Below are 20,311 nucleotides of genomic sequence, written 5' to 3'. Positions count from 1 at the left end.
AATGTGAGGAGCACTGCTACAGGAGGTAGTGAGGAGGGAAGTGTCATACACACATACATACTCCTCATCATACATACAATGTGAGGAGCACTGCTACAGGAGGTAATGAGGAGGGAGGTGTCATACACACATACATACTCCTCATCGTACATTCAGTGTGAGGAGCACTGCTACACAAGGTAATGAGGAGGGAGGTGTCATACACACATACTCCTCATCGTACATACAATGTGAGGAGCACTGCTACACAAGGTAATGAGGAGGGAGGTGTCATACACACATACATACTCCTCATCGTACATTCAATGTGAGGAGCACTGCTACAGGAGGTAATGAGGAGGGAGGTGTCATACACACATACTCCTCATCGTACATACAATGTGAGGAGCACTGCTACACAAGGTAACAAGGGACAGGGATGTCATATACACATATATGGTCATTATCCAACATTCAATATGAGGAGCACTGCTACACAGGCTAACAAGGGAGGGAGATACCATGCACACATACATAGTTATTATCCTACATTCATTATGAGTAGCACTGCTGCACAAGGTAATGAGGGAGGGAGATGTCATACACACATACATGGTCATTATCCTACATTCAATATGTAGAACACTGCTGCACAAGGTAATAAGGGAAAGGAATGTCATACACACCTACATACTTCTCATCCTCCTGAGGAGCACTGCTGCACAAGGTAATGAGGGAGAGGAATGTCATACACACTTACATACTTCTCATCCTCCTGAGGAGCACTGCTGCACAAGGTAATGAGGGAGAGGAATGTCATACACACCTACATACTTCTCATCCTCCTGAGGAGCACTGCTGCACATACACACCTACATACTTCTCATCCTCCTGAGGAGCACTGCTGCACAAGGTAATGAGGGAGGGGGATGTCATACACACCTACATACTTCTCATCCTCCTGAGGAGCACTGCTGCACAAGGTAATGAGGGAGGGGAATGTCATACACACTTACATACTTCTCATCCTCCTGAGGAGCACTGCTGCACAAGGTAATGAGGGAGGGGAATGTCATACACACTTACATACTTCTCATCCTCCTGAGGAGCACTGCTGCACAAGGTAATGAGGGAGAGGAATATCATACACACTTACATACTTCTCATCCTCCTGAGCACTGCTGCACAAGGTAATGAGGGAGAGGGATGTCATACACACCTACAGTACATACTTCTCATCCTCCTGAGGAGCACTGCTACACAAGGTAATGAGGGAGAAGAATGTCATACACACCTACATACTTCTCATCCTCCTGAGGAGCACTGCTGCACAAGGTAATGAGGGAGAGGAATGTCATACACACCTACATACTTCTCATCCTCCTGAGGAGCACTGCTGCACAAGGTAATGAGGGAGAGGAATGTCATACACACCTACATACTTCTCATCCTCCTGAGGAGCACTGCTGCACAAGGTAATGAGGGAGGGGAATGTCATACACACCTACATACTTCTCATCCTCCTGAGGAGCACTGCTGCACAAGGTAATGAGGGAGGGGAATGTCATACACACTTACATACTTCTCATCCTCCTGAGGAGCACTGCTGCACAAGGTAATGAGGGAGAGAAATGTCATACACACCTACATACTTCTCATCCTCCTGAGGAGCACTGCTGCACAAGGTAATGAGGGAGAGGAATGTCATACACACCTACATACTTCTCATCCTCCTGAGGAGCACTGCTGCACAAGGTAATGAGGGAGGGGGATGTCATACACACCTACATACTTCTCATCCTCCCGAGGAGCACTGCTGCACAAGGTAATGAGGGAGGGGAATGTCATACACACTTACATACTTCTCATCCTCCTGAGGAGCACTGCTGCACAAGGTGATGATCGAGGGGAATGTCATACACACTTACATACTTCTCATCCTCCTGAGGAGCACTGCTGCACAAGGTAATGAGGGAGAGGAATATCATACACACTTACATACTTCTCATCCTCCTGAGGAGCACTGCTGCACAAGGTAATGAGGGAGAGGGATGTCATACACACCTACAGTACATACTTCTCATCCTCCTGAGGAGCACTGCTACACAAGGTAATGAGGGAGAAGAATGTCATACACACCTACATACTTCTCATCCTCCTGAGGAGCACTGCTGTACAAGGTAATGAGAATGGAATGTACATGAAATTATTCTTATTCAAACAGTAACATAGATGTCATAATCTGTAAAAGCATAGATACCGGGTAACAATATACATGGAGATATGAAATGCAGTGTGGAATAGATGATTCAGAGTCACTACCTGTGTGTCTGAGTAAATGATGTTTATGCAGTGACATAAAGGTGTGGGGTGGAGGATGTTTGACGTACATTAATGAAGCAGTAATAAGCAGGAGTGCCATAATAAACTTACAGATGCCAGTGAAGTTTGTTAATACAGGGTGTGTAGAGTAGATTGACAGCAGTAACTTACAGCTGTGACCTTTAATTTGGTATAATATAAAATATAGTAAGTGCTATGTAGGCCAATTCAAAATGTTATAGTTGATCTTATCTTATACAGTACATAGAGCAGTGTTAGGGTGGGTTTGACTAGGGTCTGACCAAAAGTCTGTGTTCAGTCTTCTCTGTTACTCCTCCATTATGTATAACAAAGAAAAGATATCGACTGTGCACACCAGATGATGCAGCCAATAAGGGGAAAGCAAAGACTCTTCACAAATCTTAATGGTCAGAAACTAATACAGGTTGAGTCTCCCATATCCAAAATGCTTGGGACCAGGGGTATTTTGGATATCGGAATATTCCGTATTTTGGAATAATTGCATACCATATTAAAATGTCTTAGGTATAGGGCCCAAATCTAAACACAGAATGCATTTATGATTTATATACACCTTATACACACAGCCTGAATGTAATTTTATACAATATTTTCAACAATTTTGTGGCTCAAACAAAGTTTGTGTACATACATGAAATTTATTTATGTGTCATATACACCTTATGCACACAGCCTATAGGTCAATTTACACTTTATTTTTAATAATTGTGTGCCTTAAACAAAGTTTGTGTGCATTGAGCCATCAAAAATCAAAGTTTTCACTATCTCAGTCATGCTAAAAATATTCCATATTTCGGAATATTCCGTATTTCGGAATATTTGGATATGGGATACTCAACCTGTAGTACAAATATCCCCTCAAAATATGGCGCTTCACTATATAAATAAGGTAACACACAAAAAAATCCTTACATCAATTATTTTGCAGTTATTTTCCGTTCCTTTAATAGGATGGTCTTTTCCATATACAATATAATTGTATATGGAAAAGACCATCCTATTAAAGGAACGGAAAATAACTGCAAAATAATTGATGTAAGGATTTTTTTGTGTGTTACCTTATTTATATGGTGAAGCGCCGTATTTTGAGGGGATATTTGTACTATTAACTCCTCCATTATGTCCCAAGTTTTGGAGTGGCCGGACATACATAATATTTATTTTTGAGATCATCTGAATACTTAGATAAACATGAGTGAGCTGGTCCTGTGGGAATTAGTGACCTGTCTGCTCTGGTGATTGTGTCCATGAGAACTAGGGAAGGCACATTGGTGGTCTTGTATCAATCTTTTGGATCGAGACGGGATCAGCATCTTTGTATCATGGAAATAATATTTAGGGGTCTAGTTACTAAGCAGTGTTAGGAGACAGAGTGAAAAGTGATAAGGTACCAGCCAATCAGCTCCTAACTGCCATCTCACAGGCTGTGTTTGAAAAATGACAGTTGGGAGCTTATTGGCTGGCACCTTATCACTTTTCATTCTGTCTCCTAACACTGCTTAGTAAATAGACCCCTTAGCTTTTCTAGAAACTATATTATTTTTATGGATGTGCAGTAGGCGAGTTATGGAAACGTTGTACATGTGCAGGGGTGGCGAGAGACATGGGGAGTGGGTACTAATTACATGGGCCTGGGCCATACTTGCCTACTCTTCCGATTGGGCCGGGAGCCTCCCGAAAATCGGGTGCCGCCTCCGGCCCCCTGGAAAGGCAGGCAAGCCACCCAGTCCAGTGACGAGATTCACGCTGAATCGCGTCATCGTGGCCCTGCCCTCTGGGTTACAATGCCATTAATATCGCAATTGTGAAGAGGGGGCGGCGCCATGGTGACGCAATCGCACTGTCACGTCCCATGCTCCGCCCCCAATAACACGTCACCACCCGGACATGCCCCCTGTTGCTGCGACACGCCCCCCCTGTGTTTATATCAGATCTATATAATTGGTTTGCTGTCTGTTATTGAACAGGAGGCTTGATATTAAAAATAAAATTTATTTAATGAAAGACATCAATAATATAGACCAAACAAATGAATCCTTTGGAGTCCTCCGCTATTTGGCATATGGCAGCTGCTGCGGTTGAATGATCCTGGACGGACAATTACACGGATATCATTCCAAAGGTCGTTTTTTCATTATTATCCTCCAACTCACTTTATTTAACACAAGTGCGGACCACCTGTTTCACACTGGGACGCCAGTAGTGAAACACATTGTAGCAGCAGAGTTTGGCTGCTCAGTATACTTGTTCGTGGGATTGTGATTATTGCTCCAGCTACACTGTTGCATTATCAGTGACATTATTTTAAAAGATCATGTTGTGGAACCTCTGCCTTTTATTGTTACATTAGTAACCATTCACTCAAGCAATTCTCAGTCATATCACACCTGATATAGGTTGCTTGTGATATTCCATTCATTCATTCATTGTTTGTATGCAATATATGTTTATATTTTTATATTTTTTTATTTTCATTATTCATTTGTTTGGTCTATATTATTGATGTGTTTCATTAAATAATTTTTATTTTTAATATCAAGCCTCCTGTTCAATAACAGACAGCAAACAATTATATAGATCTGATATAAACTATCACATCCACAGTGTTTAGCGCAGCATACTTTGCTTCTGTTGTTTCATACAGACTTTGGTCTCTGGGGTTCTAACCAAACCCTCATTGCTTGCAGCCATCACTGAGTCCTATTATTTATCATTTACAGCCAATTCAAGTGCCGGGATTTGCAGGTTATACTGCTCATTTTTTTCTTTTCTTGGAATGGACGGAGACAGCAGGAAACCGGACGTGGTTATATATAGTGGAAGGAGCAGGGTCTCCAGCAGCACAGAGTATATCAGGAGATGAGTGATGTGGCAATGAGGACAGGGCTGCATATAACAGCGGCAGTGTACTGAAAGAAATGGAGAGAGCAGAATAGTCACAGATAGAGTTATATATAATGAGCAGGTTCCCCCAGCAGCACAGCCAGGGCCGTAGCTAGGGTAGTGCGGCTGGTGCCATCGCACAGGGCACCACAGGTCAGGGGGCGCTGTTTGGGCCTGTCAAATTTCTGTTTATCATCATTCTTGCTTGTAGCTTCCTCTTATTTCATCCCCAGCATCTCCTGGCCTCCCCTATCTCTTCCCTGGCCCTTCCCCATGAAGCCATGGCCCTTTTTTGGGTGCATTATGTCCCTTTGAAAAATGAGGGGAGCGCCAATGCTCTTTCTGGCACAGGGCACCAAAAAGTCTAGTTACAGCTCTGAGCACAGCGTATATCAGGAGATGAGTTGTGTGGTAGTGAGGACAGGGCCGTAAGTGATAGGCAGTGACATGATGTGCTGAGGGGAATGGAGGTAAGTAAGTGTGTTTTATAGTAATTACGGTAAAGAATAACTTTTGCAAGGAAGATTAGTACATACATACCTACCCTCCCGGAAGCGTCGGGGGGCTCCCGAATTGTTGAGGAGCCCCCCGCACCTCCTGAAGAGTATCCACGTGTCTCACATCCCGTTCCCTTCCTAGTGAAGTGGGCAGGATGGGGAGATAAATTCCGGGAATCACGGCATAATTGCCGTGACTCGTGGCTCCGTATGGAGGGGGCTGAGCTAAACAATGGGAAACTGCGTCATTTAGCCCCGCCCCCTCATCACGCTCCCACGATTTGCAGCAATTTGCTGTGATGGGGCGGGGCCTAATTATGTAGTAATCCGGCCCCGCCCCCTAAGCGGTCACTAGTGTCTGCTCCACGGTCATCTCAGCAGTTAAGTAAAGAAGGTAAGTATGGATCAGTATAGCCACTGCATTCACAATAGATTGTAGAGTAAAAGTCTGTTTTGGAGAAGACCAGTAAGGAGACTACTGCAATATTCAATACAGGAAATATAATTACATGATTTCACATTTTTGCAGTGTCTTGTATGAGAGATGTGCATATTCTGAATATGTTTCTTAGATGTATGTAATATGATTTGGCTACATATTAAGGGGCCTATTCGTCAACACTAAAATAACCATTTTAAGGACATTTTCCTTAATTATAATTTTTTTAGTATTCATGAACACACTTAACACAGGAGATATCACTGAATACTCCTAGGTAAGTCCGTCTGCGTTAATTTTCACAATCCCCATACATTAGTACATTATTATGGGGATGTATAAATTAGGCTATTCATCAAATTCCGAAATTATATATTTTCAAATTTGATGGTGTTACTATACGCCACTCTCAGGTGGCATATAGCGGGTTACACTTACCTGTTTTAGCGTGGGCAGGTCCTCCTCGGCACCCTACGGCACTCCCTGGTCCCTCTTATGGCTCTGGTGGCTGTTCTGACACTGTGGGCGGGATATAATAGAGATCGAGTCTGCCAGATGTGCGGGATGCAGACTGATCTCAATGGTTTTTTTAAAGTTGCAGTCATTTACAGGGCAAAGCCAGTTCGGCTTTGCCCTGTAAATGACTGCAACTTTAAAAAAACGATTGAGATCAATCTGCATCCCGCACCTCTGGCAGACTCGATCTCTGTTACATCTCACCCTGTGTTCTCCCGGCAGAACACAGTAAAGTTTAGAAAAAAAAACAAAACCTTTTTTTTCCCTAAACTTTACTGTGTTCTGCTGGGAGAACACAGTGTCAGAGCAGCAGCCGGAGCCGAAGGCGGCTGCGGCGGACAGGTAGGTGAGAGGGGAGGAGGAGGAGGGAGGTTGGAGGGGACACACAGAATTACCGCAGCAGTAGGTAGTGCTGCGCATGCGCCGCTTTTTGTGAACGTAACTGCGCATGCGCAGCACTGATTACAGCTGCAGTAAGTTAGTGTAGAGAGGGATAACTATCTATTTCCTGAAAAGCTGTCATCGCAAAAATGACAGCTATTCGGAATAGATAGTTATAGGGAGGAGGAATGATGAATTCCTCCGGTAATTAGGTAGAACTCCATGCCAGTTCTAAACCTAATTACCTCCATCAAAATTTTAGTAATGCTGAATAGGCCCCTAAGTGTGGGGAGCAGAAGACAGTTCAGAGTAAAGGATGACACCTAGACTGCTTACTTGAGGTTGAATCTATTATGTTCACCCACAGCCTAGTAAGCGGCCAGGAGGCCGGCTCGGAACATTGAAGCGGCTGGCCTCATGCAGAGCGAGCGCTCGCATTTTGCGAGCTGCTCTGAATGAGGTCCTGAGCCTTGTACTCCACCTGATAAGGGAAGCAGAGAACACTGAAAGAGCGATTAGATAAGTAGGATGAGAATCAGGATAGGACAGTGTGCTGGAGACCTAGGGATTGTAGTGTACAGTATGTATGGGAAGAGAGTGGTCAGCAGTGTCAAATGCAGCTGAGAGATCCAGAATAAGAAGTGAGTAAAGGGTTAGTGGGAGATGGGAGGAGGGTAAGTATACTTACCCGACCCCTCTGTCGGCATACCAACCATTGAGATGCTGTTGTCGGTATTTTGACAGGAGGCATCCCGACAGCCAGCATTAGATACCGATTCCAGTACATATACTAGGTGCAAGTGATACGTCTCAGCTTTGCTTACATGGGAAGGAGACATTACAACCTAATTATGCCTCCTCAGTCACAAGTGCAACTGAGATACTTATGACTGCCTCACCTGTACGTGGTTCCGGAGCATGTACAGTCTGAAAACATACAAGATATGCTCCGCAAACAGAAGTACGTTCAACTCCTCATCAGCCCCTTAATGTTTGGATTTACTCACCAAACTTGCTCAGTAGTGAAGCCAACAGCTTGTGAAGTTGCCCATCATTAACTCTGCCATCCTGTGATTAAGCAAGAGAGAAGAGGAGGAGGACCTAGGGTCTTGTAGAAGATTGGTAAGAGAGAAAAGACATAGGCTGATATCTGTTTTATGCATTGCATGTTACTGCAACATGTTACTTGCCTGGTTTGCAAACTGTACAAATCTGCTCCGACACTGATCCTCTGTGGGGCACACCGGCTGTAATAGACAAACACACTGGTCACATCCCGTTCCAGCAAGACTAGTAGCATGAGCCATATGTAACTGCACACGCATATATTATAAACAGGTATGTTTCTGTCTTTGTATATTAGGGGTAGTGCACATATCATGTAAGCGGTCTTCATGTAAAATAGAAGCCCAATGCAGGATGGTTAGGCTTGATATAATGCTAAATAGTTACTATTATGCCTACAGGTGGGTTGATATTTGAGCAGCAAGTGAACAAAACTACCTGCAATTTGTCCTCTCAAAATGCACATTACATAAATCCCAAATTGCTACGTACTCATGGGCAGATGCAAGGTGCGTTACACTGCGCTTGGTTCACCTGAAAACAACTGCAAATTCAGCAGTTATGAAAATAGTGATCTCGGGTGATCTATTGACCAGTACGAAAAGTGCTGCAGCCTCATACATGGGAGTTTTTACAATGAAAAGAAGAAGAGAAGATCCCTACAAATTGTCTTTCTTTTCCTGGGACATAATCTGCATTTGTTTCCGTGGGCCCATTTCCCCTTTAGATCTGCGGTTATCCATATGACGGACTTCTGTGTACAGCTGTGCTAAGTGATTATCTCAGTGAGCTCATCGCTGTACACTTACCAGAATTGCTCCACAATTTGTGGGATCTACCACTGACCTGAAATAGAGGAAAGGACAATTAAAATCACTATTGGGGCCTGTTTCTGTTCTAGTTTAGCGATCATTTGCAACTTCGCATGTGTGAAAAATTCTAAAATCTCCAGCAAGCATGCGATTTTGCAAAGAAGAGGCTCTGCTTTATACATCTACCCCGATATGCGGTTCAAAGAGGAGGCTCTGCTTTATACATATACCCCGATGTGCCATTCAAAGAGGAGGCTCTGTTTTATACATATACCCCGATGTGCAATACAAAGAGGAGGCTCTGCTTTATACATCTACCCCGATATGCGGTTCAAAGAGAAGGCTCTGCTTTACACATCTACCCCGATGTGCGGTTCAAAGAGGAGGCTCTGCTTTATACATATACCCCGATGTGCGGTTCAAAGAGGAGGCTCTGCTTTATACATCTACCCCAATGTGCGATTCAAAGAGGAGGCTCTGCTTTATACATCTACCCCGATGTGTGGTTCAAATAGGAGGCTTTGCTTTATACATATACCCTGATGTGTGGTTCAAAGAGGAGGCTCTGCTTTATACATATACCCTGATGTGTGGTTCAAAGAGGAGGCTCTACTTTATACATATACCACGATGTGAGGTAGCGGCAGCAGAGTCAGTGACAAGCGTAGAGTTTTTTTTATCATTGGAGGCTGGTGGAATAGCTCCCAGAGGCTGGCAGAGCATTGAAGGGCAGTACTGAGATCCGACAGCTGACTGCTCATCAGGGCTGCCCCAAAGAGGCAACTGTCCCAGGTCCTGATGAGAATGGTGCCATCAGAGATGTTGGTGTAAAAACACAGCATCCAGCTTCATACATATGTTTCAGACTCTCAGATAATCAGCACAGCACAACACAGAGATCTATTCATCAGCAAAGTTAACACAATCCAAGTGGTATCCAATTAGCCCCGAACATTGTTTGGGCACTAATTGATCCCCGAGATCAGTGAAAAACGGGGAGTTTTAACCGAGCACCCCGTTTTTCGACGGTTTTTTTTCACCCTATCCTATTATTTTGAACGTGTTTTTGCCTTTTTTTAAATTGAAAAAAACAGCACTTATCGTGGATTATTTTTCAGGACACATCAGGTCCCGAAAAAAAAGCCCCTATAAGTGCCGGCGTCGGGCTGACTTCAGGGCTGATTGGATAGCCACGGGGAATCCATTAGCGCCCGAACAATGTTCTGGGCTAATTGGATACCCCTAAGAGCAAAATAGCCAGGAAGGAGCTCAGCTGTTCATTGTAACTGCCAAGCCAAGTTGTAACTTTTCTTTGAGATCAGTGAAAAACGGGGATTTTTAGCCGAGCATCCCCGTTTTTCGACGATGTTTTTTTTCAACCTATCCTATTATTTTGAACGTGTTTTTGCCTTTTTTTAAATTGAAAAAAACAGCACTTATCGTGGATTATTTTTCAGGACACATCAGGTCCCGAAAAAAAAGCCCCTATAAGTGCCGGCGTCGGGCTGACTTCAGGGCTGATTGGATAGCCCCGGGGAATCCATTAGCGCCCGAACAATGTTCTGGGCTAAATGGATACCCCTAAGAGCAAAATAGCCAGGAAGGAGCTCAGCTGTTCATTGTAACTGCCAAGCCAAGTTGTAACTTTCCTTTGACTTTTAGTAATAAGTTATAGTTGTATCTATCTAGCCCAGAAACTTTCAATGAGCACCCTAGGAATACACTGATATTTAGTAGTGACTCTTCCAGGCTCTTTGCAGCTATTATTGTAGTATTTAACTGGACATTGCTCTACAAATACTACGGAAAACCAACAAGAAAACATTGTGCACCACCGATCTCTATGGACAATTAACTTTGTTTTAGCAATTTATACTGCAACAGAAAAATATTTAAAGTCGTTTGGTTCGCAGGAAGATACTAGAGATATTGTTCTGTATAGTGCCTGAAAAAGTAGTGTTATGTATTTTATGTTATTAGATGTTAGGCAAATTGGTAAATATGTACTTTTATGAAATAGTCAAGATAATTTATTAATGCTCTAATAATCTGTTTATTGTATGAAATTATCATATTTCCAATGCGGGAAGTATAGCCTGATGGAGACATCTGCTGATCCGTACCCGCAAAATAAAGTTGTAATCTTTTGCCAAACTTGCATTTATTACCTGTTACTGAGTTACATCTAGAGTCCAAGGTCTAGTAGGGGAACTGGCCTCTGAAAGGGGTTACTTGTGTTACAAACCTGTGAAGTCTCATGAATCATCGCTAATGCTCTCGATTCACGGTGGTTGCAGAGGAAGTCGCGGTCGGGTTATTCCCTGCAGACACCTTTGCACCAATACACTTTGTTCATCTACTCGTTGACCAACTGTTCTATCCATTAACTTACCTTGTACTGGGACATTGGGACATTGATGGTATGGTGTGTAGCAACGCCTCCAGTAAAGATGTTGTTTATTAACCCTCTCTTCGTCTACCAAACTCATAACTTCTTCTAGCTTCTCTCTACCCTCACCGTGTTGGCAGTTTTGCTGGTAGTTATGTGGAGGACCTCTGCGGCGTGCATAGCGCTGATAATGTGTCAGGACTGCGACTATTTCAGTACATAAAGATAGACTACTTTTGCCAAAGTTTCATTGTGGTCGTTGGAGGAGCTACCCTGTTGCTGGCATGCTTCTCATTCAGGGGATAGAGTGTTAAAGTGATCATCTGTTTCCCAGGTGTTGTCAGGTTGTGGGATTCCTAGATTGCTCATTATTTCAAACCTGATTCCATTTGGGTCACATGTTCTGAAACTTCCTATGGATCACAGACCTCTAGTATAAAGCCTGTTACTGTGTCTCAGTGTCTGTGCAACGTTGCTTTCAGGTCTTTTCTTGGACTCCTGCCAGATCCCCGCTGTGCCTGTGGATTGCTGTGGACTTTGTCACATTCCAGATGAACTTCTGATGCCAGTTATCCGCTGTACTACAGAGCCCAGCATTCCTATTGTCTAAGTATTGCTTTTTGCTCCATCATTGTGCTTTCATCATTTTGCTGCACTATTTACTTTACCTGTTGTTTTTCCGTTCCTGTGGATATTGAACTCATCCTTGTTACAGTTGTCAACTGCATTGTTAGTGTCATCTCTGCATCACGGGGCTCAACCCCGCTCCGAACCCTAGCTACACTACATGGCTCAACCCTGCTACAATCTTCTCTGCATCACGGGGCTTAACCCCGCTCCGAACCCTAGCCACACCACAGGGCCAACCCTGCTACAATCTACTCCGCATCATGGGGCTCAACCCCGCTACAATCTTTTCTGCATCACGGGGCTCAACCCCGCGCCGATCCCTAGCCACACCACAATGCTCAACTCTGCTATAATCTTCTCTGCATCGCAGGACTCAACCCCGCTCCGAACTCTAGCCACGTCGCAGGGCTCAACCCTGTTCTGGAATTTCATCACCTTACAGGGTTTAACCCTGCTTCGTCTTCATTATACCACAAGGCTCAAGTTTGCTTCATCTCTCACTGCACCGCAGGTCTCGGCCCTGTCCCGGAACTATATTATTCTGCAGGGCTCGCTCTGCTCCGGATTTCCATTACTACAGGGTTCTACCCTGGCCAAGGTCCTCAATGCCATCCTGAGGTATTAACCTCATACTGGACTCTGGGTTCCCTACCACGTTAGTTCTTATATTTTAAAGATTGCATATATATTTGGGGATTCTTTCCTATACTTATTATTGCCTATGTGAATCTCTGTGCTGTTTGAGACTTTATATGAGACCTTGCTGATTATTCTTTTGTGAATAAATTCTATTTTACTTTTATACTGTGCTACTGAGTTTCATGGAAAGGTCATTCCTAAGACCACCCCAGTTTATTGTGCCCTCCAGGGGTCTCAAGTGTCGGCAGCTGTGACATAATGATTCTGAGCCACTGTACATTTCCTGCCTCGCACTGAAACGCCTCCAGGGCCAGTCCCATTAGCAGCTTTAACAGCCTTTTCTCCTTTTACCACAGAAATTCCACAACTTCCCCTCCTTCCAGGCTTCTGAAACACTTTTTGGGATCATTCTTTTGAATGGCTGAACCATGTACAAATGCATCTTTTTTGGTGTTTGATTGGTAGATGGGGAAGGTATAGGGTGAGAGCACGGAACCAGTGTAAAATGCAGCCATACTTTATGCCCCGCCCACCAGAAGTCTAAACCCCATAAAAAATATGAATAGAAAATGGAGCAATTATTAGGTCTTCTACTATCCATGGATCCACGCCATCCCAAGCTTTGTTCTTTGATGTCTCAATGTCTTTCACTAAATTTTCCATGTGATATAGCTTTTATCTTGAGAAGCTCAATATCTCTCTTGGCAGCAATCCTCTTCTCTTCCATCCTTGGTAGTCTTATCTGAAGAAATACGAGGGTCAGAAGACATTAATGTAATCACACAGAAAAGTACGTCTTTAAACCACTGATACATCCAGCCCACATGTCATCACGTCTTCTTTCTTGATGAAGAACAATCAGAGTTCCTCCCAGTAAGTGTATCTGTCATCAACCAAAGTTGATGCGACCAAGCCACCAAGACCAACAGCAGTTACTGCCAATCAATGTCAAGCCTCTAAACTCGCTGTCATCAATTTAACTATTTAGGACTTCCTCTTCAGGTCCTGAATTATGCTCGTCTTTCTTTTATAGGTCTGCTTGTAAAATGACTGAATGATGTTGACATCGAATGAATGATGTTGACATCGAAGTCCACTGTAGAAAAGTCTCTATAATATTTTCTTACACAAAAACTATTTACATTTGTTATTTACAAGAACAATACCTATTCAAAACGTGCATGTTTGGCTAATGTCTATAAAGAATAGTTAGATCACCTTTGTTCCTCTTTCCCGACTTTCCCAGAACTCTCTGCAGAATTAATGCTACCTCACTGGAATGTATTTCAGTATATCCATGGTCTGGGAATTTACAATCCGGAGGGCACAGACATTAAGGGGTCTTTGGGTACAAGCATAGGCAAAACTAGGCATCTGGTAATGGGTGGTCCCACATGACCCTTGTGTCACTCAAGCCTTGTTCCCTGTGTGTTACCTATAGCTTCCTGCCGCCTATCTATTTTACCAGAGGCATGCTTAATCTGCACCTTTTTGATTTCCATTTTTTACTTTTTTTTGTTTTATTCATTGTACTGTGAGTGTATCCTAACTATGGGATGTGTGTTTTAATACATTTATATTAACCTTCATTTTTTGTGGATGGAGTCTGCAAGTGTCTGTGGAGAGTGCTCCAACAACACGTTTCGACAGCTAGGACTTCGACTGGGAGTGCTTGTATGAGCAGCAGTGTGGCATGCAGGGGGTTAAGATGTCATCTTGGATCTGGCACCTGTGTTGATTGCTTGTCCAGTGCATATTGCCGATTCGGACCAAGGCTCACACCTCCAGGTTGTTTTTCCTCCACAAGTGGACCTATTCTCTCCATTCTTCCTAAGGGCTTGTCCTCGACCCTCAGGACTTCTGAGTTTAAATTTTCTTGTTGGCGCAATTGTGTTCAACATGACCAGTCTTCTGGCAGCGCATACAGATACGCCGACCCTGTTTGTCAAACTTATTAGTAGCACGTTGTCCATAATTTCCTGTCGTCCCCCATCTGTTGTTATAACTGGGCCTTTTATCAGAATGCCAGTCTTTCTCTTCTGTTCTTGGTCTCTCTTTCAAGCTCTTTATTCCTTTACACATATACGTCATGCCCTGAGTAAGGTCTGCAATTTGTTCTTTCAAAACAACTAAAGGAACTGCTCCAGCCAATGACGGAATGTGTTGAGTTGCTAATTCCATATTTGCATTGCTCTGCATTTGTCCAGAATCGGTTCCCAAAATCTTGAAGAAACTGCTAGTTGGATTTTGAAGCCGCATCATTCTAAGCCGTTTTAATTTGTTCCTCATGAACTCCCTCAACAAACTGTCTGACAAGTGCTTCATCTTCTTGAATTATTTCAACTGGCTTGCAAGTCTCAATGGCCTGCAGGGCTTCCTGTAAGCCAAGAGCAAACTCTCCTAGTGACTCACAGGCTCAATGCTTTCTTGTATAAAAATGCAGTTTAATCTCCGACAATGTTCGGAAATCAAAAATGTTCGCCAGTATTTCCAATATATTTTTGACAGTTCTCTTTTGACTGTACCCAAGAATTTGCCTCACACAGAACAGCCCCTTCAGTTGTCCCAATTAATATTTCCACTTTCTGTGGCTCACATACTGGGTACAATCTGAACATGACCTAAACTTTTGTTCTTAAACTCTTTGAAATCAATTGCTCCTGCATTGGCCATGTCCCGAATAGCTGGGGAGCCATGGTGTCCTAAAATAATATGGCATGGTAATGGGGGCAACAGTATGCATTATGGGACTTCCCCTATTGGGTACCTTCCCCTGACCCATCTGTTTTTCCTTATGTGACATCCCATATTAAATATGATGCCGTCACGACCTGGCCCTCAAGGTTTCCAGTCAGAGAACTGGGAGTCGGGGTGACTAGATAAGGAGGCAGCAGTAAACGAGGAGGAAGTAGATTCCTCATCAGCTAATTCCAGGTGTTGATGAGCCCTGACCAGAGCCGCGAAGTCTAACTCATTGGCGGTTTTCACCAGTGACCCTTCCAAGTGGGATTTGGGTTTCACGGTGCCCAATGAGCAGGTCGCGGCCCCCTGATCAGGGAGCCAGGAATTAGCAACTGAGTGGCTGGAGATTATCAATGGAGAATATCGTTAATCACTGATGTAGTAATACTGAAGTGTATTGGTAGAGACCGATGTCGAATAACACTGAAGAATATCGGTAGTGATCGATGTAGAATATCACTGGAGAGTATAGATAGTGACCAATGTTGAATGCCACTGAAGAATATTGGTAGTGACCGATGTTGAAGATCACTGTTAGTGACTGGTGTTAAATATCACTGAAGTATATCGGTAGTGACTGAAGCTGAATATCACTGAAGTGACATGTTAAATATCACTGAAGAATATTTGTAGTGACTGATGTTGAAAATCACTGAAGAATATCGGTAGTGACCGATGCTGAATATCACTGGAGAATAACAGTAGTGACTGAAGTAATATCACAGAGACTGGTGAAGTGTACGGAGGATACAACAGCGTGGAGCCTGGAACAGCGATCCGAAGCTAGCAGCTACTGGAGAAAAGAAGTTGTTCAAGTTACTTCCTGTTTCCTTGAGTCCTGCTTTATACACTTAGGTAACTACCCATTGGAAGAGAGAGTCAGCTGAGAGGTGACCAGGCTGCCATTGGTGAAGGGTCCGGTCAGGTGAGACAGACAATATGGCTGCGCCCATGACCGCCGCTGTGGGAACTCCGATATGGAGTATTGTGTGGAAGTCAACAGGGCCCCGGGGATAATACTCAGCGTGTCACCCGCCGCACCTGGCGTCTGACCGTGCCGCTAGTCAGGGGAAGCCAGCACCGTGGTGAGTTATGGCCGATCCCAGGCTGAATCCTGACAGACTCTTGCTTTGGGCCCTGGTAATATCCTGTTCGTGAGGCCAAAAGTGTGATAACCCCCCAAGAGCCCAGTATGCCTCTAGTGACTTCACATATTTTTAACACTGGTAACCCCTTTTCAGAGAGGCAAGTTCCCCTACTAGAACTTAGGACCTCATTCAGAGTCGGTCGTTGCGGCCGCACGGTCGTACGCCACCAATGTTCGCTAAACTGCGCATGCGTAAAATTCGCAATGCGCGTGCACAAACTAGCTGTTACGATCGGAAATATCTCTCTCCTTGAACTTGGCCAGGTCGTTTGTGGGTGGTAACAGGGGAAGGTGCTTGTGAACGGGGGAGTGGAGATCCAAACGCAGGCGTGCCTGACTATGCAAACAGCGTTTTATGGGAGTGCGTAATTAACAAAGTAGTGTCATAGCACACGTGACATGGGAGGATTTTACATTGACTTGATCGTAGTGCTTAAGAGAGGGTATGGTCAACCTTAAGCTATACGACCAGCTCCGATGGTTCCCGATGGTCTCGATTAATCCTTATATGCCCGGAGATGACGTGTAATGCGAATGAGAAGGGGGCGTATTTTTAGTCCTACGGCCGCATCCTCCCCTTGGTCGTCCAGCTAACGATCCCATCTTAACGACGCAACTTGTGAGTGCATCATTTGCATACCGGCCCCTTTTCCCTTACGACCGTGCGGCCGCAACGATCGGCTCTGAATGAGGTCCTTAGACTCTAGATGTAACTCAGTCACAGATAATAAATACAAGATTGGCAAAACTATACTTTACGTACAGGAAAAAAATGTAAATTCATACAATAAACAGATCACTACAACTTCAGAATTCAGCATAAACAAATTATCTTGACTATTTCATAAAAGTACATCTAATAACATAAAATACATAACACTACATTTTTCAGGCGCTATACAGAACAATTTCTAGTATCTGCCTGCGTTCTAGGGAAGCCAATCCCGCCTCATATTTTCAATCCCAGGATTCGGGAATTAAAAAAATCTCAATCCCGGGATACTGCTCAGAGAGTGTGAGTCGTGACACAGTGACAGTGTCACTCGCTGTCACCACGTGGCCGTGGCACTGACTCGGCACCAGAAGACAATCCTTGTCTTAAGCGGATGGGCAGGCGGGCGCGAAGGGTTGGGCTGGCGTGGGGCTGTGCAGTGTGAGTCGAAGCCGAGTGCTCAGCGCTGCCCGGCTGAATAGAAATCTGCGCATGCACACTGTAATCCCGGAAATCCCAGGATTGAAGCCATCAGTCCCGGGATTCAAATCCTGGAGCTTTTGGGCCCAAATTCTGGGATCCTGCCGATCCTGGGATTGGCCTCCCTAATGCGAACCAAACTACTTTAAATATTTTTATACTGCAGTATAAATGACTACAAATTGTCCCTAGAGCCCGGTGGTGCACAATGTTTCCTTGTTGGTTTTCGGTAGTATTTGCAGAGCAATATCCTGTTAAAAACTACAATAATAGCTGAAGTGTATTCCTAGGCTGCTAAATGAAAGTTTCTGGGCTAGATACTGTAGATACAACTGTAACTAATAACTTAAAGTCACAAGGAAAGTTACAACTTGGCAATGAGTCAATGATCAGCTGAGCTCCTTTCCGGCTATTTCCCTCTTAGGACTGTGTTAACTTTGCTGATGAATAGATCTCTGTTGTGGTGCTGTGCTGAGTTTAAAATATATGTATGAATCTGGATGCTGTGTTTTTACACCAACCTCTCTGACGGCACCTTTCTCGTCGGTTCTTGGCACAGTTGCCTCTTTGGGTCCACCCAGATCAGCAGTCAGCTGTCGGATCTCAGTACTGCCCTTCAGTGCTCTGCCGACCTCTGGGGGTTGTTCTACCCATCTCCAATAATAAAAAGCACTTTGCCCCTCACTGACTCTGCTTCCGCTACTTCTCACAGGACCAGCACTCCCCTTGGTCCACCTCTGGCTCTCACTCACTTGGCTGCCATCTTCCTCATGCTCCGCACTGTGACAGACACTGCTTGTCGGACCTAGCCTGCGGCACCTCCAACCTGTAGTCTTTGCCTCTCCGCTGCTATCTCGGGACTAACTGGCGCTCACCAGCTGCCTCTCCTCTTCTCCCAATTGCCCCCAGCCTCCCATCTAACCTATCACGGGGCACCTCTCTGCTTGTGCATATACAGTATAGGTAAGTTCCAAATATATCACTCCCTTGGAATGGCGCTCTTTGTATTCTTATGTTTAGCTCAGAGAAAATGATGAGAACACAAAGGAAACAGTCATAGGGGCATATTCAATTACCCGCGGGACTTCTCACGTGAGTAATTGTGGGGTGAAAGTCCCGCGGCGCGGGGTTAAGCTATTCAATAGAATAGCTTTTTCCCCGCGTCAAAAAAATGGACTTTCACGCGAGAACACACTGATTCCGCGAGAACTGCGGAATCAGTGTGTTATTCTTGCTCACGCGAGGCCGAATAGGGTGGCCTCACGCTGATTTTACCTCGCACCTACATGAGGTGCGAGGTAAAATCAAACAGCGGGGACTCGCGCGCGGGGTCTCAGGGTCACCCGCTCATGGAATCCCCGCTAAATGAATCCCGGCCAGCGCACCAATTATTACCCTGCGGCTAATTGAATATGCCCTATAGTGTAGTAATTTAAAGAGATTGTTGATCCACCAAAAGTGAGGGACTATTCATATCCGAAGTAGGTGTTGATAGAAACGTCCCATCCACCTGATGTTTAAGGTACACACCTCTTGATATATTTAAAGCACACAACTCTTAATACCCCTTCAGGTCTTAAGGTTACCCACACAAAGAGGATTCAACAGCATACAGTATATTTCAATAAATCCTTTATTACAGCTCCAACACACGAATTCCAGGTGATAATTCTTGTACCAACATAAAAGAAATAGAGGTGCATAGCATAATACTGCTTCAAAGAGCTATTTTATAAAAAATGTCACAAATAACTAAAAAACAGGACCTCAATACTTAATAACAAGTCCTTAATATAAAAAACAGACACTAAGGGGTAAATTTACTAAGAATCGAGGCTGATCTAGTTTTTCTTTTCTACTCGATTTGCAACTCGGGTGATTTGATGCTTCTGAAACTCACAAATTTACTAAGAAGTGAGTTTAGCTGAGAGCGAGTTGGCTGATGGTGAAGCAGATCGAGATATCTCCCCCGAGTAGCAAGTTTAGAGATTTCTCACCCGAGTTTGCAGTGTTTCCTCTGCCAAACTCTCCCGAACAAGCAGCCTGCACATATCAGTGAGACATGTGAAGGCTGCTTGTATGGTCTACCTGTAAAAAAAAAAGGTTACGTAGGGTCCCCCCCCCCAATAAAAAAGCATAACCAGTCGCGGGCTGCTGTGCAAGTCCTGGTTCCTAAAAATACGGGGGACAAAAATTAATAGGGTCCCCCTGTATTTTAGGAACCAGCATCTGGCTGCTGAGTCAGTCCTGGTTTTAAAAATAGGGCCCCCCCATATATTTAAACATAACACCAGACTCAAATCCGGCCAGGGTGTAATGCCACAACCAGGGGACCCTATCACCGGGTCTCCGCAGCCGAAGCATTCGCACCCCAAGCCGGTCAGCCCAAGCCAGTCAGCCCGCTCATTGGCTGTGACCCACGTGTAACCAGCCAATGAGTGGCCAATATATATAGAGCAGCCTCTGATTGGCTGGCGGCCCATGGGATTTCCCAAAGGGGCCCATCTCCTGTCATTCGCAAAGTATTGGTATATGTGACAACACATATAACCAATATTTGGCCGGCATGGATCGGGTCACTCGTTTTGTTTTTTTGCTAAGTCCGGGGATGCTACGAAGACCAGCGCAAGGACAGA

The 20,311-nt window shown here is 44.3% G+C and overlaps 1 protein-coding gene across 3 annotated transcripts in view; it reads right to left on the bottom strand.

Annotated features, from left to right (window-relative positions):
- LOC148518705 (calpain-1 catalytic subunit-like) overlaps positions 1-20,311 on the bottom strand; it is a 92,733-nt gene that overhangs the window by 37,058 nt on the left and 35,364 nt on the right. For all 3 annotated transcript variants that reach the window (XM_088477159.1, XM_088477158.1, XM_088477160.1), the window contains 3 exons: positions 8,934-8,970; positions 8,250-8,306; positions 8,067-8,127 (listed from right to left, as the gene is read on the bottom strand). In XM_088477159.1, coding sequence (XP_088333285.1) covers positions 8,067-8,127; positions 8,250-8,306; positions 8,934-8,970 — 155 coding nt within the window. The remainder of the gene's footprint in view (positions 1-8,066; positions 8,128-8,249; positions 8,307-8,933; positions 8,971-20,311) is intronic.

This window comes from Taudactylus pleione, unplaced genomic scaffold, assembly GCF_031769625.1.
Source record: "Taudactylus pleione unplaced genomic scaffold, aTauple2 ptg000199l, whole genome shotgun sequence".
Classification (NCBI taxonomy): domain Eukaryota; kingdom Metazoa; phylum Chordata; class Amphibia; order Anura; family Myobatrachidae; genus Taudactylus; species Taudactylus pleione.
The sequence above is the reverse complement of the archived record's forward strand: the minus strand, read 5'-3'. Positions and strand labels throughout refer to the sequence as shown.